This window comes from Coffea arabica, chromosome 11c, assembly GCF_036785885.1.
Source record: "Coffea arabica cultivar ET-39 chromosome 11c, Coffea Arabica ET-39 HiFi, whole genome shotgun sequence".
Lineage (NCBI taxonomy): Eukaryota > Viridiplantae > Streptophyta > Magnoliopsida > Gentianales > Rubiaceae > Coffea > Coffea arabica.
In genome coordinates this window covers 33,596,847-33,618,402 of record NC_092330.1, presented here as the reverse complement: position 1 = coordinate 33,618,402, position 21,556 = coordinate 33,596,847, and the positions used below count along the sequence as shown (strand labels likewise).

The following is a 21,556-nucleotide window of genomic DNA, read 5'->3' as shown; positions in this document are numbered from 1 at the left end:
AAAACTTTATATAATTCTCTCGTGGTTTGGATTAAAGTGTCAAAGTAATGGAATCTGTAATTCATAACGGAATCACCTAAAATGTCAAAAATGCTTCTATGTAAAGTTGAAAATTATTTATTAACCACAATGGGGGTTATATGTATATTTTGAAAATCATATGGGGGTTATATGGTAAAACATTAAACTATAAGGAGGTTATATGATAAAATATAAAATCATATGGGATTAGTGCATCATGTACATTATGTTTATATATTTTTATCACTTCAGTCATTTTTAATTTTAAACAAGTGTAATTTCAACATTTTTAAAGGTTCTGATACGAATGATTATTTCCGTAACTTTGACACTTTAATCTAAACCATGAAGGTGTTATGTATAGTTTTTGAAACCATAAAGAGGTTATGTACAAAAATGTAAAATATCTAAAATATATTTTGCCCTTTGTTTTCTTTCTTAAGTCCATAGCCAATTGTTAAAATGTAAACAAACTTTGGATATGTGAATTAAGTTACCCTCTAATCCCATGCTTGCGAAGGTAAAAGGAAAAACATATAAGATGCTTTGTAATTTGCTCCACATCAATAAAGTTCACATTTAAGAGCTATTAATTGAAATAGATTACAAATAAATAATGCTGAATCATTCTAAGTTTAGATATTCATTAATTTTTATGTGCTGAACAGGACCCAAAACAAATGAAGTAGAAAAGCAAAAATAGAACAGACGCAAAGTCAAAGAAAATTGTGTAAAAAGGTTAAAGAAAGTCTCCTATAAGAATTATAGATAGCAAGTGAATATACCTTCTATAGGAAACGATCCCTCTAAATCCAGATAACTGAGAGACAGCCTTTTAAGTTCAGTAATTGCAGTTATACATGGAATTATACTGTTGTTGAATTTGTTCCAATCGAGGTATAAGGACTTGAGATTTTGCAATTTAGCCCAATTCCTGCAGCCTGCAAAGCACGAGTCAGATTCTAATAAACGGACTAAATACCAAAGAAACCCCTTTGGCTAATCCAATATACACATTTCCTCCTTATAATTTGAAAAAGTACAATTTAACCTGCATGATTTTGGATCATAGCGAAACTGTTAGCTTTTTTTTTTATTAAATTTAATAATCGAGCATAATTAAAGTTTTTAATAAAAAAAACAATGATGAAATAATCAAATCGACCTTTGAACCATGCCATAAATAAATTATAGACAAAATTTGGTTTCAAAATATAATTCCAAAATGACATCATCGCAAAAATTAAATTTCATAACAAAGCTTCTTCTTCCCTGCTGATTTCTGGCAAAAGAAACACTTATTAGAGCTTTGCAGCGGTCCACCATGGTTCTTGCCGGCAGCATCATCCAAAGGGAGCTGATCTATTCCTTCTACCAAAAGAGGTTTTCGATATTTGACTCTAAATAAAATGATGTAAGATTTAAATTTTTTACACTTTTATACTTTCCATGTCGGCAAAGATATAAATGTTTGCTTTTCGTTTTTGTTTTCAAAGTAAAATGATGTAAGTGGTAAAATTGTTGTACATTACACAAACTAATTTAATGCAAAATAGTTTAATTAAACTATCGTCAGTTTGTATGGGATTTTGAGTCTTCTACAATTATAATACACGCAGATGAAGAGAAATTATAAGAAATAAGGCTGAGAAAAAAGATGAAGAAATATGAAAAACTTGCCTCAAGCTGCGGACAAGAATGCTAAAAGTAAGGCTAGAACGAAAGAAAAAAAGATGATGAAGAAGCTTAGCAAAATCAAAACATATACAAGATTAAATTTTATATTTTACTCTGGAAAATTAGTAAATTGCAAAGTACAAAGAAGGAAAAGATTCAACATGGTGTATGTGGTTTAGGCCAAGATTCAATTATTGTTGGGGAAAATTAAAGGATTTTCTTGCAGTGATGAAGAATGGGATGATTGGTTGAGAGGTGATTCAAAGATTGAATTAACAACGAAAGAAGTTTAAGATGACGGGGGCTTTCTTGGAAGTCTAGGGTTGACCAACTTTGACTAATACAAAGAACTAAACCCTTTAATCAAAATTGCTCCAGTTCAATCGTTCACTCGTCGAACCAAGCCATTCATTGTTCATACTAACATCTCAAAACTCAAAAAGTTTGCCTCCAAGATTAACAGAGTCAATCTAATCATTAGGAATATAAAGATCCCTCCAATTGGTTTGGTACAAACTAAGATGTATGAATTTTCATCTTCTTGTAGCTTTGCAATCAATATGGGATTCTCAAGCAATACATCACCAACTGCACTTACTATATCTAACATTTGTACCACGTCAAGTTTAAATATATTAACGTTCAAAAAAATCTTCTTAATTATTGTGGGAGAACTCTTTCATGAGATGGTGAGAATATCAATACAGTAGATACCAAGAACAAGAAACTTCAAATTATAAACGACTACAACACTAAAGAAAACCAACGATTTGAGAAAAAGATGGAAGGGTAGCTACCTGTCACTTCACCATTGAAGTAATTATGACTCAAGTTTAGAGTTCGCAGGTCCTTCAGAGGTATGAAAGTGCTAATGTTTACATACCAATCGGTCCAATCCTCATACATATTCTCTCGCAAAAAACTAAGGTGGAGTTCAACAATTCTCCCAGTAATATTACTACACTTGACCCGTTCCCAGGTGCAGCAATCATCATTTGCTCCGTCACCTTCTTTTCCAGTCCACGAAGAAAGGATAAGATGAGCATTTGTAGTCACATTTAAGGAAGCTTTGAAGTCCAAGAGAGCATGTTTTTCTTCTAAAAAGCAACCTGAGCAAAGTTGTCTTCCATTGAGTATTATTGATACAACGAGAGCCCATGAGGCAATCAGAATGGAATGACGGCGCATGATTTCAGTATGGAGAATTAGTGATGGAAAGTGTTGTAATGAAAATGGAAGGCAGGATAATTTATAATCCTGTATCCTCAACGAGTCAACTCAGGTTTAAGTCTTTAAAGTTGCATGCTCAAAAAAAAAAAATCTTTAAAGTTGCAAAAAAAGCCTGGTCAGTGGAACTTAATTTGGCCCGCTTTAGTGGAGTAGACATTGACATTTTTTTTTAATCGTAACGATAGTATTTGTATAATTTATTTTAGTCTAATTTAGGAAATAGAAAGCCTAACCAACGGGAACCCACAAGCCTCTCTCAATAGTCATCGATAGACATTGACTTAAAAGAATAGTCCAGTGAGTCTGATTTAAATGTTCAAATCGGTGGCTGTAATAGCTCGAACTTAAAGTATGTTTCAAGACTGGTCAGGGGGCAGTAGACAAATATTGAGCGTGTTTTCTTGGTGGCTACTTCCTAGTATTTGATTCATTATTTTCATCTATCAAGTTAATGTGCATGATTTTGATTCATTAAGGGATTCTTCTATTATATTTTATTGACTAGAATTTTTATGCTGAAATTTCAGCAGGAATGAAATGTGATGCCTTTGTTGTCCTTTGAAATTAGCATGCAAATGACACAAAAATGTGATGCGAGATGGATTTTGGGATAAAAGAAAGTTTATTTTGAATGGAAGACACTCCAATTGTATCGTTGCAAAAATAAGAGATTAATAAAAAACACGTAATTTTTCTAATTGAAAAATTAACATAAGCAAAATGACCGAGAATAATCCATTACTTTCTCATGGACTAAACTTAGAAGAGATATTGGAGACATAGTGATAAAATATGACATTTCGTCGATTTTTCTTTAGAGTCACAATCAGTGATGTAGCAAATGCTATGTCCCACAGAAATATTACATAATTCACTAGTTTTTACCAAAAAAAGAAAAACATTTTGTTTGGATAGAGTGTTATTTGAAATAATTACTGTAGTACTTTTTGTGATGTGATGTGATGTATGTGAAATAAAAAGATGATTCGAAATATAAAAAGGTGAGTTAGAAAATATGTTTATGATGCAAGCGAAATATTATTTGAAATAACATAGTATCTAAATAAACCTAAAACTGGTTGAATCAGTCTTATTTGGCTAAAAAAAAGTCTTATTTGACTAATTCATCGTTTGGGGGTCTTACAAGTTACAACTTGACCAATGATACTCCCATGTTCATGGTTGGAAATGTGCCAACGAAATCCAGAATTAGCTATAGAGGTTTTTCCACATTCATGAAAGCAACGCCACGGATTAACTCATTTATTATCATGGTCCTTATATTGCGTTATTATTTTGAGTGCATTTATAGTTGTTGCTGTTTTTCATGTTTTTTTTATAAGAAATTTCTATTTTGGTCAATTTTTTTTATTTGTCAATATGATAATTCTATATTATAATTACTCCTACTCTACACGATGGGGAGAGCGACCTACAGAGGTCGAGGAGAACCCGGTGAATCACAACGGTCCAGACGGGTGCCTACGCACTGGATGACTAAATATTTTTAGATAAGTGTGGATATTAGAATGTAGGCTAAAAGATTTGATCCTTTGATTGATACCCAAGTACAGCTTTAAAGCTCTATTTCAGTCAATTTGGGCTGTGGAAATTGAAATGAAGTGCAAAGTCATCAAAATTGGAATGCAGACAATGGGGACCAGGAATTAAAAGAAAGATGGTAGCATAGTAGCGTACCTTACACTTTACTTTGGAAGAAATTGTGACTCCAAGTCCAGAGTGTGAACGATATTACTTTGGAAGAAATTACTTTGGTCTTAAATCCTGCAAGTCTGAAGGATATTTTAGTCCTACTACTTGTTCAATATATTACTCAGAGTCTTATATTCTAAGGTGCTGATTAAAAGATTAAAGGTGGTATATATGCAGTGGGGGCATAAATGTTTGCTAATCTCCATTCTCCAAGACAGGGAGAAGATTCAACCTGTATATATGCAAAGTGCTTTTGTTTGCTAATCTCTTTTCCTATCTGCCCATTTTAGAACCAGGATTTTGGTTGCACCGGTAATTTTTTTTTTTTTTGGGTACAATTTTTGGTGCATAGAGAAGCAGCTATAGAGGTTTCTACATCATATTTATTCAAAGTCCTTATGTTGCATCAATAATTTCGAGTGAATTTATTGTTGTTTGATAAGAAATTTCTTGTTGAGTCAATCTGGCCTACAAAAAATGACTCCTTGATTTAGTGCTAGACCGTCCAAATTGTAGTGCAAAATACGAGGGAAATACAAATGAACTGGACAAAGATGTTGCCTTCCTTCCCCTTTACTTTGGAAGAGTGAATTAAGTATTTTTGCGGTTTCCTGTTTTTGATAAGAAATTTCTTGTCTAGTAAATCTGGCCTGCAGAAGATGACTCCTTAATTTAGCACTAACCGTCCAAATTGGGGTGCCAAGAAAAGAGGGAACAAATGAACTGGACAAAGATGTTTGCCTTTTCCTTTGGAAGTTAGTATTAGGTTATAATATTGTCTGTCAGACCATTAAGATGACATTCAACAATTTTCCCAATTGCGTAGCAAAGTGATGGAGTGGAGAGGACTGCATCCAGCAAGTCAAGTTTAGATTTATGCCCTGTTTGATAACTCAGTTCAACACTTAAATTTAATGGATTCAGATGTTAATATATTCAAATCATTTGATAACCCAAAATTGAATATCTGAATTAATTAAATGACACTGAATTTTCTAGGTAAAACTTGCTCCCAAAATTAAGTGATAAACTAGTCGTTTATTACTAACTGTGACATTGATAGAGCAGTTATTTGGCACATTTTGTATTGTCATCTTGTTCTAATTTTGGCTATTCATGGTGCTAAGAAAGGGAATTTCACTCATATTTGATATTTGTGTGAATTGTAGGTGGTTAGCATTAAAAATGATATCTTGAGGTGAATTTTCAGAAGACTTCTCATTTCAGGGCGTGGCCACGCCTTAAAAGGTAGACATTACCGAAAGCCGGACTCCGGTCCACATGAACTGCCAGAAGCATGGGATAAAAACTCCAAAAGGCTAGCTTTGCTTTTGTTTTCAATCAATTGGGTCACGTTTGAGAAGCTCCTGACGGCGGCTATATAAAGAATAAAAAGGGAGATTCAGAGGCATCACTACTTTTAGCTTTAGTTTTACTTTTTCTTAAAAAGTTAGGGTCAGACGCTTTTTCCTTGCTCTTTCTTTGCTCTTGTTTCTCCTGCGGCTAGCGGCCAGACATTGGATATTTTGCGGATTGCATCTGGGCTCTGTACAATCGAGACCCTTTTCACTTTTGGCTTTTGACTCTTCTAAATTCCGTGAGATTCCTCTTGTGCTTTTCCAATTCTTCGGCAATCAATTGAATGTATTCAATTAAATCACGCGGGATTGACACGATGAGGAGCGGCTAATTTAGTCATCTACCCAAAGGTTGACGCAAGGGCGCGGTCCATAAAATCTGTGAGATCTAATCGAATCTTCATCATTTCTTCCAATTTATTGCTATTCGTGCATTTCCTGAATTATTTGTTCATGGGTATTTTATTAATTGAATATCAACGACCGGGTATTTGATTTAATTTAATAGTCTACTGCCAAGTTAATTAAATAGAATCCGTAATTGTTCATTTAGTTAACACCTCGTGGCAACCACCATAATTGGTTTTATGATGGGGAAACACAAGATCTAGCTTAAATAAACCCTCTTAGCGTGTCTATTGGTTAGGGTTGGGTTCTTCTAGCTTTAATGCAATTGGGTAATTAAATTCCTACGGTCGTACCTAGGGTTGTTATTTGGTTAGAGAAGCAGTCAATGGTCGTACCTTGACTGTCGAAAAAGTAAGGAAGAGCTGGTTGTCAGAGCTTATTGATGGTTATAACCAACCTAGTAATAAATGGATGAAATATCTTTGCATCGATGAGCATTTATTTGGACCGTGCCTGAGCAGTTGATCCTTTGGGTAGAACTTTTATTAATTGCTATTCTTAGTAAATTGTGCTTTATGAGTTAGTTTTGAATTTTGTTTGTTTTATTTCATTTTTATTTGCCTCCCATTGAAAACCCCCCATATTTCGAACTCTAGAAGAAACGAATTATCCCCAATCCCTGTGGATTCGACCCTACTCACCGCTATATACAAAAATCTGTATTTTTCTCGAGTAGGTATTTATTATTGCACAGGTTCGGCACCTATCAGACATGCACTCAAATGTACTAGATTTAATATTTAACAATTCAATAAATTAATGAATTTAAATTTCAAACTTTAGTTTTATCAAACGCACCTTTAATCGAGTCAATCTCGACTTAAATTTTTGGCTCGAACTTAAACTGAAAATCAATTGAGCACCTATGGTTCGACTCATGTTCATTAATTGATCTCGAGTATATAACTGTAATCTTTTCTGAGATTGAATTTATTGGCAGGTGGCCATAATGATTAACGAAAGTACAAGACTGATACCTTTTTTTTTTTTTTTTTAGTTCAATGAACTTTCAAGTGAAATAACTTTGGCCCAAACTCGGTTCGAGCCTTTTATCAAGTTGCTCAAAGCTTGAGCTGAGCTAAGCCACTGCCAATATCAGGCTCAGTTTGGAAGAAAAATTTTCATCAAAAAATGGAAAGTGTCCAACTTGTCGAAACAAAATTTCTTAATACATCAACAAGTCTAACTTGAAAGTTCAAACTCAAGGACTTAATGTGTTAGTTTCAAGACTAGAAATAATCATTTTCTTCAGGGCAATTTATGGGAAGCAAATTAGTGAGTCAAATTAAAAATAATTATTTCAAGATTGGGGTGGTTTATTTTCGTCAGGGTATATTATGGGTTGAATTTCAGTATAATGCTAGAAAAAAAAAAAGTATGGTCAAGAGGCAGCAAAAAAAAAGGGTGCTGAATGAGGTGGTGCTTTGTGTAGCTCCTTAGCAGTATTTGATTGATTGTATTCATCTATCAACTTAACCAATGTGATTTTACTTCTTTCTGGTTTTCATTAAGAGTTTTGCTTCCATAATTTCTAGTGGACATGTTCCTAGAATTTTCTGCCATTTCTTTTGGGCACCAACTGAGCTGTGATGCCATTTTGAGCCCCTAAATTAGCATGGGATGCGTTTTGGGACTAAAAGAATATGAGAGTATAAATTGTATCCTTTTCAAGGTGTTAGATTGAAAAAAGATGAGATGTGACAAACATGCAAACGAAATATTATTTGAAATAATATGTATCTAAATAAACCTAAAACTGGTTGAATAAGTCTTATTTGGCTTAAAAAAAAGTCTTATTTGACTAATTCATCGTTTGGGGGTCTTACAAGTTACAACTTGACCAATGATACTCCCATGTTCATGGTTGGAAATGTGCCAACAAAGTCCAGAATTAGCTATAGAGGTTCTTTCACATTCATGAAAGCAACGCCACGGATTAACTCATTTATTATCGTGGTCCTTATATTGCGTTATTATTTTGAGCGCATTTATAGTTGTTGCTGTTTTTCGTATTTTTTTATAAGAAATTTCTATTTTGGTCAATTTTTTTTTATTTATTAACACAATAAATTCTATATTACAATTACTCTTACTCTATATTAGGAGGAGGGGGACACAGAGAGGTTGAGGAGAACCCGGTGAATTATCATCAATTCAAATAGGTACTTATGCATTGATTAGCAAAATATTTTTAAAAAAGCTTTAATCCCAGAACGTAGGTCAAAAAATTTGATCCTTTGACCTGTTCACAAGTAGAGCTTTAATGCTCTGTTTCGGTCAATTTCGGTTGTGGAAATTGAAATGAAGTGCAAAGTCATCAAAATTGGAGCGCAGGTTGTGGGGACCGAGAATTAAAGAAAAGATGGTAGCATAGTAGCGGGCCTTACACTTTACTTTGGAAGAAATTATGACTCCAAGTCCAGAGTGTGAACGATATTACTTTGGTCTTAAATCCTGCAAGTGTGAAGGATATTTTAGTCCTACTGCTTGTTCAATATATTACTCAGAGTGTTATATTAGAAGGTGCTGATTAAAAGATTAAAGGTGGTGTTACCAGGGGCTGAGCTAGGATAGTATATTCAGTGGGTGCATAAATTTATTTATAGCAAGTAGTAGCTAGCAAGTAGCAACATATATTTTTAATAACTATCATAAGAGAATGGGAGGACCCTATTAAAATCCTATAATTCCCCTATTAATATCCTATATTAGGCGGAGTGCCCGTGTATCATGCGGGTGTTTAGTGCCTGTCGTTAGAGAAAATTTTTCATTGGACAAATAATAGTACATTTTGGAAAACAATAATCATCAAATATGGCAAAACTAATAATAGTACATTCTAATTGTAGCATATGCTTGTACACTTTATTTTATCAATACTTTTACAATTTTACCATTCCCGAAAGGTCCCTACAAATGTCAGTTGAAAATCGTCCAAGAGTAGATATAAGTTGTTTTAAACAAAGGAATATCCTCCAATGGCTAATTATAACAACGTGTTAATTACACAACGTATTAATATATCTATGTGCTAATTGCACAACAAAAGCCATACTTTAATTAAATATGTCTATAACACCATTTCAATAATTATACTAACACATAATCTTATATGAGTTGTACCCCATGCAAAAATGATTGCAAAATAATTTTACATTCCAGAAATAGCTAGATGTCTTCATAAATCAAAACTTTAAATGTATCAAAATGAGGGTATTTCGATAAATATACCTAAACACATGCTACTCTTAATTGTACCTAAAGTTTTAAAAAAACTACAAAATATTCCATATTTCCAGAATGCCTCTATCTATGCGGTTAAAATTCGAACTCCTTTGACCACAACTCATTCAAATATTGTATAAGGAATTCGTTTGAGTGCGAAGAATTTTTGTGTATAGAAAAACTCACTAGCTAATTGCACTCCTTAATGTATTGGGCTTGCACTGGTAGGAATCATTAACTAATAAATTATATCTGTTATTTTGCTTTCTTAATAAAGAATTGCTATCAAGTCGTTTATAGATACGTCCACGTGGACATTGTACAAGTTAACTGGTTAAGTATATAAAGTTTCTAGTACCCGACACCTAAAATGTCAGTGGGGGCACAATTACAAAGTAATAGGACAAAACTAAATAGGAAAATGATCATTTTCATCCCTTACCTTTTACAAAAATATTCTTTTTGTTTCTCACTGTTAAAATAAAACAAATTCATCTTTCACATTTAAAAACTGAAACTATCACATTCCTAAAGTCAACTTTTAATATGAATCCAACCACCAACAACCCAATTACAAATTTCAGAGGTATAATTGATAGATTATTTGGTTAACTCAACTTGATATTTACATGAAATTTAATGAACCCAAAAAAGAAAAATAAAAAATTATTACATAAAAAGAATGATTAATATTTCCTACATTGTCATTTTATACACTGATGGGTCTAAATACTTGTCACATCATTTCAATTTAAATTTAAACACCAAACTTTGTATGTGTGATAACATCTAAACTCGTAAGTGTATACTCTAATAGCATATAAAAAGATTTTTTTTTTTTAAAAAGAAACCCTACTATTCCAAAATAAAGAACGGCCTTTTATGTTATAATTTTTTAATTTTTTCCTTTTTTGGTTCAATAAATGTTATGTGAATGTGATGAAGTTGACCGAATAATCTATCAATTCTATCCCCGAAATTTATTACTAGATTATTAGATGGTTTGATTCATATTGAAATTTGGATTGAGAGATGTTATCTATTCAATTTTAAATGTTAAAGATGAATTTGTTTCATTTTAAAAATAAGAGATGAAAAGAATATTTTTATGAAAATCATATAAAATCACATAATATATTAAGGACCATAGACGGATCTAGAGAACAGTGAAAGAGCAGACAAGTTCTAGAAAATTGTTTATTCCCCGTAAAATATGAGAATTGATTCTTTAAATATAAAAAGTTTTGATCTTATAAGAATTTTTTTTAAGATTTCTTTATTCAAATTCACTCTTTAGATATAAAATACTTTTGATCTCACAAAATTTTTAGAAGGCAGTGAGGGGCAATCAAGTCTTACAAAAATGGCAACTCCCCGTACAATATGAGTCTTCATTCCTATCAAAAGTTTCGACCACACAAATTTTTTTAAAGATTTTCCATTAATTACAACATTCAAATTGGTATAAAGCCTGCCCCTTCAAATTAAAAGTATATGCATCCAAACATTTCAAAGAAAGAAAATTTATTCACTTTTTAAAAATATCATGAGTTTTTTTTAAGAGTTTCAGCAGAATTTGGTCTCAGATTCTCTTGAGGCACAATCTTTAACTCAAAATATCAATCATGGTAACGAAGTTACAAAACTGAAACCTACCTTTCAATTATGGAGAAAATTAAAATAATAAAACAGTCTTCGATCTCAATCTGTCCCTTGCAATCCATCTTCAGTTTTTATTTCAATCTAAAATTATTGATTAGCAACAATTCCAAGATTGTGAAAAACCTTGACAGATACCAAAATCAGGACAAAGAAGGGTGCACTCAAGACAAGGGACACCGTATAAATGAGAGGAGTGGATTGCCTCCTTCAGGCTCAGGAAAACTTGACCACATATTGGTCATTAGACATTTGATGTGCCATGGGTGCTTTACCTAATTAGAAAAAGATGAATTTAACATATAAATAGGGACACCTATATGGAGATTAGTGGCAGTGTAGTGTTGAAGAAACAATATGGGCATTCCACATGTACTAGCCATACCTTATCCAGCACAAGGTCATGTACTTCTCCTAATGGAACTTGCCTTGTGCCTAGTCAAGAGTGGTATCAAGGTTACATTTGTGAACACGGAATTTGATCACAAACGAGTCATTGAATCATTATCAGGTGAAGGGAATGTACCAGATATGATGCATCTGGTATCTATCCCAGATGGCCTGGAATCCTGGGACGATAGAAATGACCTGGGGAAGTTAACAAAGACAATTTTTCGTGTTATGCCTGCAAAGTTGGAGGCTCTAATGGAGAAGATAAATGAATCTGAAACTCACAAAATCACATGCCTTATTACTGATGAGAGCATGGGTTGGGCACTGGAGATCGCGAAGAAAATGGGAGTCAGGCTGTAGCCTTCTGGCCTGCAGCAGCAGCTGTATTGGCTCTGGAACTCAATATTCCAAAGCTCATTCACGATGGAATCATAGACAGCTCTGGTAAGACTCCTTTCAGCATAATGCTTTTACAGTTTCAACACTTCTGCATAAGCTCTTAAAGTCCTCATAATCATGGAACAGTAAACAATATTAAGCTGACCAGAATTGGAAGCTATGAAGCTAGAAATTATAATGCAAGCAAAGTAACAAACTCATAGGAAACAGAATGGTGAAATTTGGTTGCTGCAAAATAGGTTGAAAGTTGAAAGCATATCCAAGTGAATTAGATTTTACCAATGCAAGAAAATTTTAGCAGCCCAAAAAAGAAAGTACTGCCAAAACAGTGATTGCCAAATTTGACATTGGGTGTGGCAAATTTTGTCGCAGGAAGTGTCTTGAAGAACCAGATGGTTCAGTTATCACCTACCATATTAGCTATGGACTCTGCACACTTTGTTTGGGCCTGTATTGGTGATCCGACCACACAGGGAATTATTTTTGATGTTATATTAAAAAATATTAGAACACTAAAATTGGCTGATTGGATTATCTGCAACTCAAGTAATGAGTTAGAGACATCGGTCTTCAACTCGTACCCAGAAATGTTACCTATAGGCCCTCTTCTATCTAGCAACCGGCTTGGAAAATCAGTTGGGTCCTACTGGCCTAAAGACTTGGATTGCTTGGTGTGGCTGGATAAACAACCAGTCCAATCAGTCATTTATTTGCATTTGGGAGCATCACAGTTTTTGACCAAACACAGTTTCAGGAACTGGCTCTGACAGGTTGTCAACCTGTGCAATAATAAAAACCTGCTCAACTAAAGTTAATTTCTGTAGATAGTGGTAAGTAAGGTCGAATCCATAGGAACTGCGTGTAACTGTTTCTTTTCAAATTCACAGTAATCAGGGGGTGTTTTTGTGTAGACGGTGACAATCAAGTAAATGCAAATAAAATCTAAGAAACTACTAAAAATTAAATAACAATTTACTAAATTCAAATGAGTGATAATTAAGGATCTAGCCAAGAAATAACTTCAGCAATGGTTCACCTAATTGATCATCGATGCAAAGCCAATTTCAATTATTTACCTATAAATAGGTTATAACTGCCAAACAAGCGATGACAGTCAACCCCTCCTTACTTTGTCGGTGATTAAGGTACGCCCGTTAATCACTACTCTAATTGAGAAATAATTCTAGGTACGCCCATAAGATTTAATTCCCCAATTGCCTTAAGTATTAGAAGAACCCTATTCTAACCAAATAACGCACTACCAAGGTTAGTTCAGATTAGCCCGCGTATTCCCCTGACACGAATCTAAATTGTGCCAGTTGTCACTATTTCAAGGCAATTAAACAATTACGGATTTAAATGCCCCTATTGACAATAAATTATTAAGTTAACTAATTATCTGGATCCAAGACAAATAATTAATTAAATAATCATAAGTACTGTAATCAAGGAATATGCGAATACCAATAAATAAAAGAAAAAAATAAAATTAAATCGATCTTACAATTTTAGACGACCCAAAGCATCCGTTGTTTCTTGACTAGACAAAGGGATTTAACTCATCCCTTATCTACTCCTACTGAAAAGAAAAGAGAAGAAACTAAAGATGATAGGAAAAGTCAAAGGCTAAATCCCCATCCCCTGACATGCGTAGGAAGTAAAAAAAAAGAAGCCAAAAAAGAAAAGTTCCAAAAGCTAAAAGGAGTCCTTATCCTCTGCAACTCCAAATCCTATCAAAAGTCCTACTCTACTTTTCTATTGTGTGGCGGCTTCAATGCCTCCCGAAGACTTCGGCCTTTTTGGTTCCTTTTCCTTTCTTGCTGTTTTCGGCCAAATTACCAAAATGGATCGCATCTCCTCGTTTCAAAAATGCCCCTGAATGCCTTTTATTTGAATTCTTTTCCGATGACTGCCAAATTGGCCTTGGTTGTGGTATTTTCGTTATACTCCCTGAAATAAATGCAAATTACGAAAAGTGAGTAAAATCTAATAATTAATTCACATCGGATTAGGTAATAGAGGAAATTAATAATAAAATAATTGATAAAATTGCAACCTATCAGGCTCTAGGCCTTGAACTCACCAATATGTCATTCCTGTGGGTTGTGAGGCGTAATTTAAATTTTTTTTTCCCACAAACGTTAACCGTTATATATATATGATAAACCCTTGATAGTACAAGAATTAATTACAAAAAAGGGGCTCCTACCCTCATTTGCTTCCTCACTAAATCCATCAGCCAAACTGGGAAGTCTTGTTCCCATTCAATATCATCCACTAGCTGTACAGCAAACTTAGCTAGAGCATGGCTGATTTCATTCTCTATTCTAGGTATAAACACAAAACTACACCTTTCAAAATATGTTGTCAAATCCTGCACATCTTCCAGAATAGTTGCAATGTTAACAACATACTCATTGCCTCTATGTATCTGGTCTAAAACTGAATTGCTATCGGAATAGATTTTAATTTTAGTCCATCCTTCCTGCTTAGCCATCAGCATTGCATTTCTAATTGCCAAAGCTTCTTCCTTCATTGGTTCCTCCTTATATTGATTGACTATTGCCTTTGCTTTCATGATCATTCCGTTCCACTTTCTTGCAACAATTCCTTGTCCCGTCCTTATCATCCTTGCTGATATCGCAGCATCCGTGAACAGGCAAACGTCATCGTCCCTTGATGCTTGTCTTCTTGTTTGATGCTCCCTGATGTTGTCCGTATCACTCTGCTCTATTTCTTCCACCCTTGCTTGCTCATATTCCAACCATTCCACTTGTGCCTTTGAGACAGTATTCGGTGGGTTCTGGAATTCATTGTCAAAAACTCTTCTGTTGTGAGCTTTCCAGATTTGCCAAAACAGGTTGATGGTGAGGCTCACTCGCTCGGGTCCACAGTCCTTTGAAGTAGATTGAGTGGCTTCCTCCCACCATAACCACAGATTGTGTTGTTTATCCATTAATCCATCCCACCTTACCGGTGCCAATTTCCAAACATCCCTCGCATTCACACAAAAAAAGAGTAAATGTTCTATGGTTTCCATGCCTTCACCACAACAGCTACATCTCCCCTCTCCTCGTCCAATCCTTTTGAAAATTACTTCATTTGTTGGTAAACAATTTTGCAAGCATTTCCACATGAAATGTTTCAGCTTGGCCTTTACCTTTTGATGCCACAGATTCTTCCACACCGTGCGTTTTCTAACTTCCCAACTTGTCTCAGCATTATGTGTTCCATTTCTACTGATCTGATTTTCCTCCTGCCTTGCCATTGCATATCCTGTTTTCACCATATATGCTCTAGTTTTTGAAAATTTCCAGATCAGTTTGTCCTTTCTCCTTCCTATACTGGTGGGAATACGTTCAATGAGCTCAGCCTCTTTGTTTCCAAACCATGTCTGCAAAGTTTCTGTTTTCCATCTCCCATATTCAATCAACTCACTCACCCAAGTGAGGTTGCACCCCTCAGGTTTTGCAGTTTCCACCTTACCATCTTCGGACCCTATTAACCATTTATCATTCCAGATACTTACTGTTCTTCCATCACCTATCCTTTTCCATAATCCATCAAACAACAAATTTTTTGCACTATGTATACTTTTCCAGCTCCATGAAGCAGAGCCAGGAGGACTTTTGTTCATCCAATTGGGATCCTTCATGTATTTCGCCTTCATCACCTTGCTTACTAACAAATTTGGAGCAGTTAGAAATCTCCAAATTTGTTTTGCAAGCAAGGCAGTGTTAAAGGCTTCTAGGTCCCTGAATCCAATACCTCCTCTTCCCTTTACTTCTGAAAGTTTCTTCCAGCTTGCCCAATGGATACTTGCCTCTCTTTCTCCTTTACCCCACCAAAACTTTGCAATTTTCCTATTAATATCTCTACATAATCCCTTTAGGAGCCAGAAGCATGCCATTACATATGTTGGCATGGCCATTGTCACCGCCTTTATCAGCACTTCCTTTCCCCCTTCACTTAAAAGCCTTTGTTTCCATCCTTGTAACTTGCTACTGATTTTGTTCTTAACAAAGCCAAACACTTGTGCCTTTGATCTTCCAATGGCCATTGGTAGACCCAAATAAGTCCCATTTACTGCTTCCTTCATATTACCCAGGCCTTCGCTAATTGCTTGCTTCATCCTTTCTTTGGTGTTTTTACTGAAGAACAAGGCTGATTTTTCGAAATTCACAACCTGACCAGATGCATTGCCATACTTTGTCAAAATGCTTTTCACCTTTAGAGCTTCTCGTTTGGTTGCTTTACAGCACAAAAGCGAGTCATCTGCAAAAAATAAGTGAGAAATAACCGGGCTGTTCCTACAAATTTTCACACCCGTTAGCTCCTTTTCTTGCACAGCTTTATGAATAATACTAGAAGACCTTCAGCACATATGATGAAAATATAGGGTGATAAAGGGTCTCCTTGCCTAATGCCTCTAGTAGGTTTGACATATCCAACCTTCTGGCCATTTAAATTGAAGGAGTAAATCACTGTGGAAAGACAAGCCATAATCCATTTGACAAAAATTGGACAAAAACCTATTTTCAACATCATTCTCCCCACAAAAATCCATTCTACCCTATCATACGCTTTGGACATGTCTAACTTAATAGCCATGTAGCCAGTAGCTCCTTTTCTCTTATTCTTCAGGAAATTCATAACTTCATGAGCTACTACAACATTATCCAAAATTTGTCTCCCTGGTATAAATGCAGATTGTGAATCACTAATGTAGAGTTGGAGAACATGCTTCAAACGGTTTGCAATAATTTTAGAGATAATCTTATAAAGCACATTACACAAACTGATAGGCCTATAATGTAGAACAGAAGTTGGAGATTCTATCTTTGGGATTAAGGAAATGATGGTTTCATTCACAGTCTTAAGCAAGCAACCAGAATGGAAAAAACTATTTATGGTTGACAACAAATCCCCTTTTATAATATGCCAATATTGTTGGGAAAAAAATGGGGACATACCATCCTGACCTGGTGCTTTGTTTGGATGCATAGAAAACAAGGCTTGTCTGATGTCCTTTTCCTCCACAGGTTTAATCAACTTCTCATTCATCTGTCGAGAAATAGTGCATGGGATTTCATTCAGGATCTCTTCAAAATCAGCCGGGTTGGTTGTAGTCAAAAGATCCTTGTAATATTGACTAAGCTCCACTTCAATTTCCTCCTCAGTTTTGCACCAGGTCCCATCTTGTTTTTCCAACGTACTGATAGTGTTTCTTCTCCTCTTTGCCTTTACAGTTGTATGTAAATAAGCTGTGTTTCTATCTCCTTCCTTGAGCCATTTGCTCCGTGATTTTTGGCTCCAATACAGCTCTTCCTCCTCATATGCTTTGCTTAGCTGGTTTTTAATCTCAGTCACCCGACTTTTAATTCCAGCTTCCTGTCCCTCCTTCACTTGCTTGAGTTTCTCCTTTAATTCCTTAATCTTTACTTTTGAGTTTCCTTGAACCTTTCTCCTCCATTCCAGGATTGCTACCTGAACTGCCTTTATCTTCCTCACCATTTTGTACATTCTGGATCCAGTTTGTACTGTCCTCCATGCCCCTTGTATCACCTCCTTCATTTCTGGATTTTTAGTCCATCTTTGATCGAAGTAGAATCTCCTCTTCTTCCTGGTTGGCTCAGGATTTGTATCTACCAGCAAGATGGCATGATCCGAAGCTTCATTTTCAATATGAGTACACACCACCCTATCAAACCATTGCAACCATTCAGCACTACATAGACCCCTATCCAATCTCTCTTTTATTATTCCCTCCCCCTCCCAATAGTTACTCCAGGTCCAAGGTAAACCTTTATAGCCTATATCTAATAATCCATTGTCTCCTATGAAACTATGGAAATCCTTGAAACTACTCTCAGCTCTCACCCTCCTACTCCACTTCTCCCCATTTGACTGTAAATCATTAAAATCACCAACCAGTAACCATGCTTCACCCCAATCCTTCTTCCTTTCAGCTATGTGTTTCCATTGTTCTTTTCGAATATTACTATCAGTACTAGCATGTACACACATCAACCACCACTGGCTATTTACTTCCTTGTCCTTGATGCATGCTAAGATGTACCAGTCCGTGTTGCTTATTTCATCAATTGTCACCCCATTGTTCCAATATAAAGCCATACCTCCTGCCTTCCCAATTGAGTTAACAACATACCCCTTCTCAAAACTTATTTTCCTTTGCACAGATCTCATAAATTTTTCTTGGTTTTTTGTCTCACTTAAAAACACCACATTAGGAGAGTGGAAGTTTAAAACTTCCTTTAGTTGGGGAATTGTCAAGGGGCCTCCTGCACCTCGACAATTTCACACCGCAACTTTCATTGACACCTTGGAGGCATAAGGGGGTTAGCCTTCAATTCCCTAGTTTCTTTGCAGATGTTGCTCTCCAGTTTTAGAAACTTAGCCTTTGGTGTTTCCACTACGTCCTCTTCCATTTGTTGAGACTCTTGTTGAATTGCTGCTACTTTCCTTTTCCCTCGTAGGTCCTTGCCTACATCCGGGACTTTACTCTCCGGTAGAGTAATCCTTCCTCTTCTGATTTTCCTAGTGCAAATTTTTTTTCCTTCCTGCTTGACACTGGTGTCCCCCCTTGGTAACTCCTGAAATCCTAGTAAAATCTCTAACTCGTCCCCTGTCTCTCCCCTGACCAGACTACTACCCCCTAGATCACCCTTATTGTCCACTTCCATTTCCACATGCACCAACTCTAATCTTTCACTACTCCCTACCCTAGGTTCCTCACCCTTACCAAAGCTTCCCTTGGCGTTATCATTTGCTACCCTATTATTCAGTAACACCACCTTGTTTTCCTTTTCTGACAGTGCTTGCTGATCCTTTAAAAATGCATCCCACTCTTCCTCCTCATTTGGATCTGAGATTTTTCCCCTTTTTTCACACCCTCAGTGTTCTTTTCCTTGTTCAAACTCACATTTTCCCCCTCCCTTCTTTCACTCACCACTAAAAGTCCAGTACTTTCTTCCCTTTTCCTTTGTGATTTTCCTTTCTCAGATACACCCTCCTTCACTCCTTGTAAAGGTGAGGCCATAATATTTCCCGCCCTCATCCAAGCTCCATATTGTACCTCTCGCTGACCACAACCGTCTCCTCCTGGCACAGAACAAGCTCTGTCATTGTGACCTATAACTCCACAGTTGTAGCAAAAATCCGGACAACATTCATACCTAAATTCCACCCATTCAGCTTGTTCTTTACATTTTATTTTTGTGCCTCTGATCAGTGGTTGTGTTACATCTACTTCCGCCATAATTTTCATGTGCCTTCCACCTTTCCCCCCAACCTCTGGAATTATCACCTCTCTTACAGACTTAAAAATCTGACCTAGTTTAAAGCCCACCGCTCTACTCAACCAGTGAACAGGTAGATTCCATAACTGTACCCAAAGGAATACATACCTGAAAAATTTACTATCCCTTTCCCAACCAACCTCCCATTCTCTAAGCACAAATACCTGGTTATCCATTATCCAAGGGCCTCCTGTCAGCGTCTTTTTCTTTTCGGCCTCATCTTCAAAGTGGAACTGGAAACAGTTCGGACCCAGCTCTGTTATCTTCAACCTCCTTGGATAACCCCACGCATGATTTATATAGTTCTTGACTCCAGTGAAATTGGCCACTTTATCACCCACAAGCTTTCCAAGTAGACTTCCTTTGCAGCCCAACATTCCTTCTTCAATGTCATCTCCGCTGAGATCTATCTCCTCTGTTTCCTTGGCCGACAGTTCAAACCTTTGGAAGGCCTTTGCAAGGGATTCTGCCATCTTCCCGTACAGATCCCAGTTGAAACCAGCACTATTTCTAGGAGACGAAGGAGCTCAGCTGGTAAACCTGCGAGGAAGGCCAACAGACACTAAAAAACTTTAGATCTGTATTAGAGTGAAACTCGATCAAGAAAGTAGAAAAAGAAAATAAAAAGTCTGTCCAAAAATCAAAGTGGAGCCGACCAACTCAGAAAGCGAAGACAAAAAAGAATAGACATATAAACAACACCCTAATGCCAACAAGAAAGTGTAACCCACTACATAGTCAAATGGATCATGTTATCCACCCGTATTTACTCCAAACAATTACTGTCCAAGAAGTCTGGACTTTACTCCTACCAACACTGAACCCAGAACACCTCTAAACAAATTTAGTATCCAACAAATGCTGTGCTTGGATTCAGAACTTTTGTTTTTGAGATATAGAAAGGAGCTTGAGACTCTGTTCGTCTTCCCCTCCCCCCTCCTACACTGAAGAGAAAAATGGTCTAAAAGTTAGAGAGAGAAACTCTCAAAGAGAGAGAAAGTCGAAACGGGGAGAAAATCAAATTGTGAGGCGTAATTTAATAGCATAAACAAATAATGCATATCCAAAAGGTTTCAAAGAGCGAATACAAGGACGAGGAAGATTATCCAGTTAGGCACCTCAACAACAGGTCCTGAGTCATCCTTCAGTTGCCTGCTTCCCCGGCCATTGTGGTTGGAATTCTACAGTTGAAGGTGTAAGCAATGGTGTCCCTTTCCTCTGTTGGCCTTACTTTGCAGACCAGTTCACTAATAGAAGCTACATATGTGATGATTGGAATGTTGGATTAGGATTGGAAAAAGATGAAAATGGAATCATTGCACAAGGAGAAGTTAAGAAACAAAATTGAGCAGCTAGTCACTGTTAAAGGCTACAAGGAGAGGGCCTTGGATTTAAAAGCAAAGGTTATGACTAGTCTTAGAGAAGACGGATGTTCTGGCAAGAATTTCAACAACTTTGTCAAGTGGATTAAGGATGATTAGAACAACTATGTGTTCTCTGAGCACGCTTGACTGACACTTATCAATACAATTTAGCATTGATTCCACTCTACATCAAAGAATTTAGTATATTTTTTTCCTTAAGATTTTGACTTATGCTTTTGCATTTCATTTTATAGCAGGTAATTCAATAGTTGCTTTTAAAATTTTTTTAGAATTTCAAGTTTACTTTTCTTGTTTGTTTATGTAAAACCCAAGTCTTCATTTTGGAGATTTTAAGAGAATATCAATAAAGTTTTTGAATTCATTTTTAAGACTAAAGAAGTTGAGGGTTGGTGTGCAATTAAGCATTATGTTGGAAGAATATATTATGGTAGTGGGAATTCCTATTTACCACCTTACCAATTTCATTTCTTTTCTTCTTCTTCCTTCAAGTCATCCACATTCTCTTCTTCTCTATTCTTACAACAAAGAAGGATTCAAGGAGAATCAAAGCTATGTGAAAGGTGTGAAGCTTGGGAGCTCTTCTTTGTCTACTATCAAGGTGAGGTTTAGTTCTTGGCTATAGTTATGGGTTAATTGGTTGGGAAGAGTAGATTCATGACTCAAGTTTGGAAGAATCTTGGTAAGGATGTATGTAACTTGTGATTTCTTGATTTAGTTAGATATTGTGCTTTTCATGGCCAAATATTGAGTTTAAGTTATGGATTGTGTG

The 21,556-nt window shown here is 35.8% G+C and overlaps 1 protein-coding gene and 1 pseudogene across 1 annotated transcript in view; one reads left to right on the top strand and one right to left on the bottom strand.

The window, feature by feature from the left end:
* Positions 1-697: 697 nt before the first annotated feature.
* Positions 698-21,556, bottom strand: part of LOC140017018 (receptor like protein 21-like) — a 132,653-nt gene continuing 111,794 nt past the window's right edge. Inside the window, exon 4 of the mRNA XM_072071366.1 lies at positions 698-962. Within this exon, the coding sequence (XP_071927467.1) occupies positions 784-962 (179 nt within the window). The 3' untranslated portion in view covers positions 698-783. The remainder of the gene's footprint in view (positions 963-21,556) is intronic.
* LOC113717691 (UDP-glycosyltransferase 83A1-like) lies at positions 11,559-20,944 on the top strand (annotated as a pseudogene).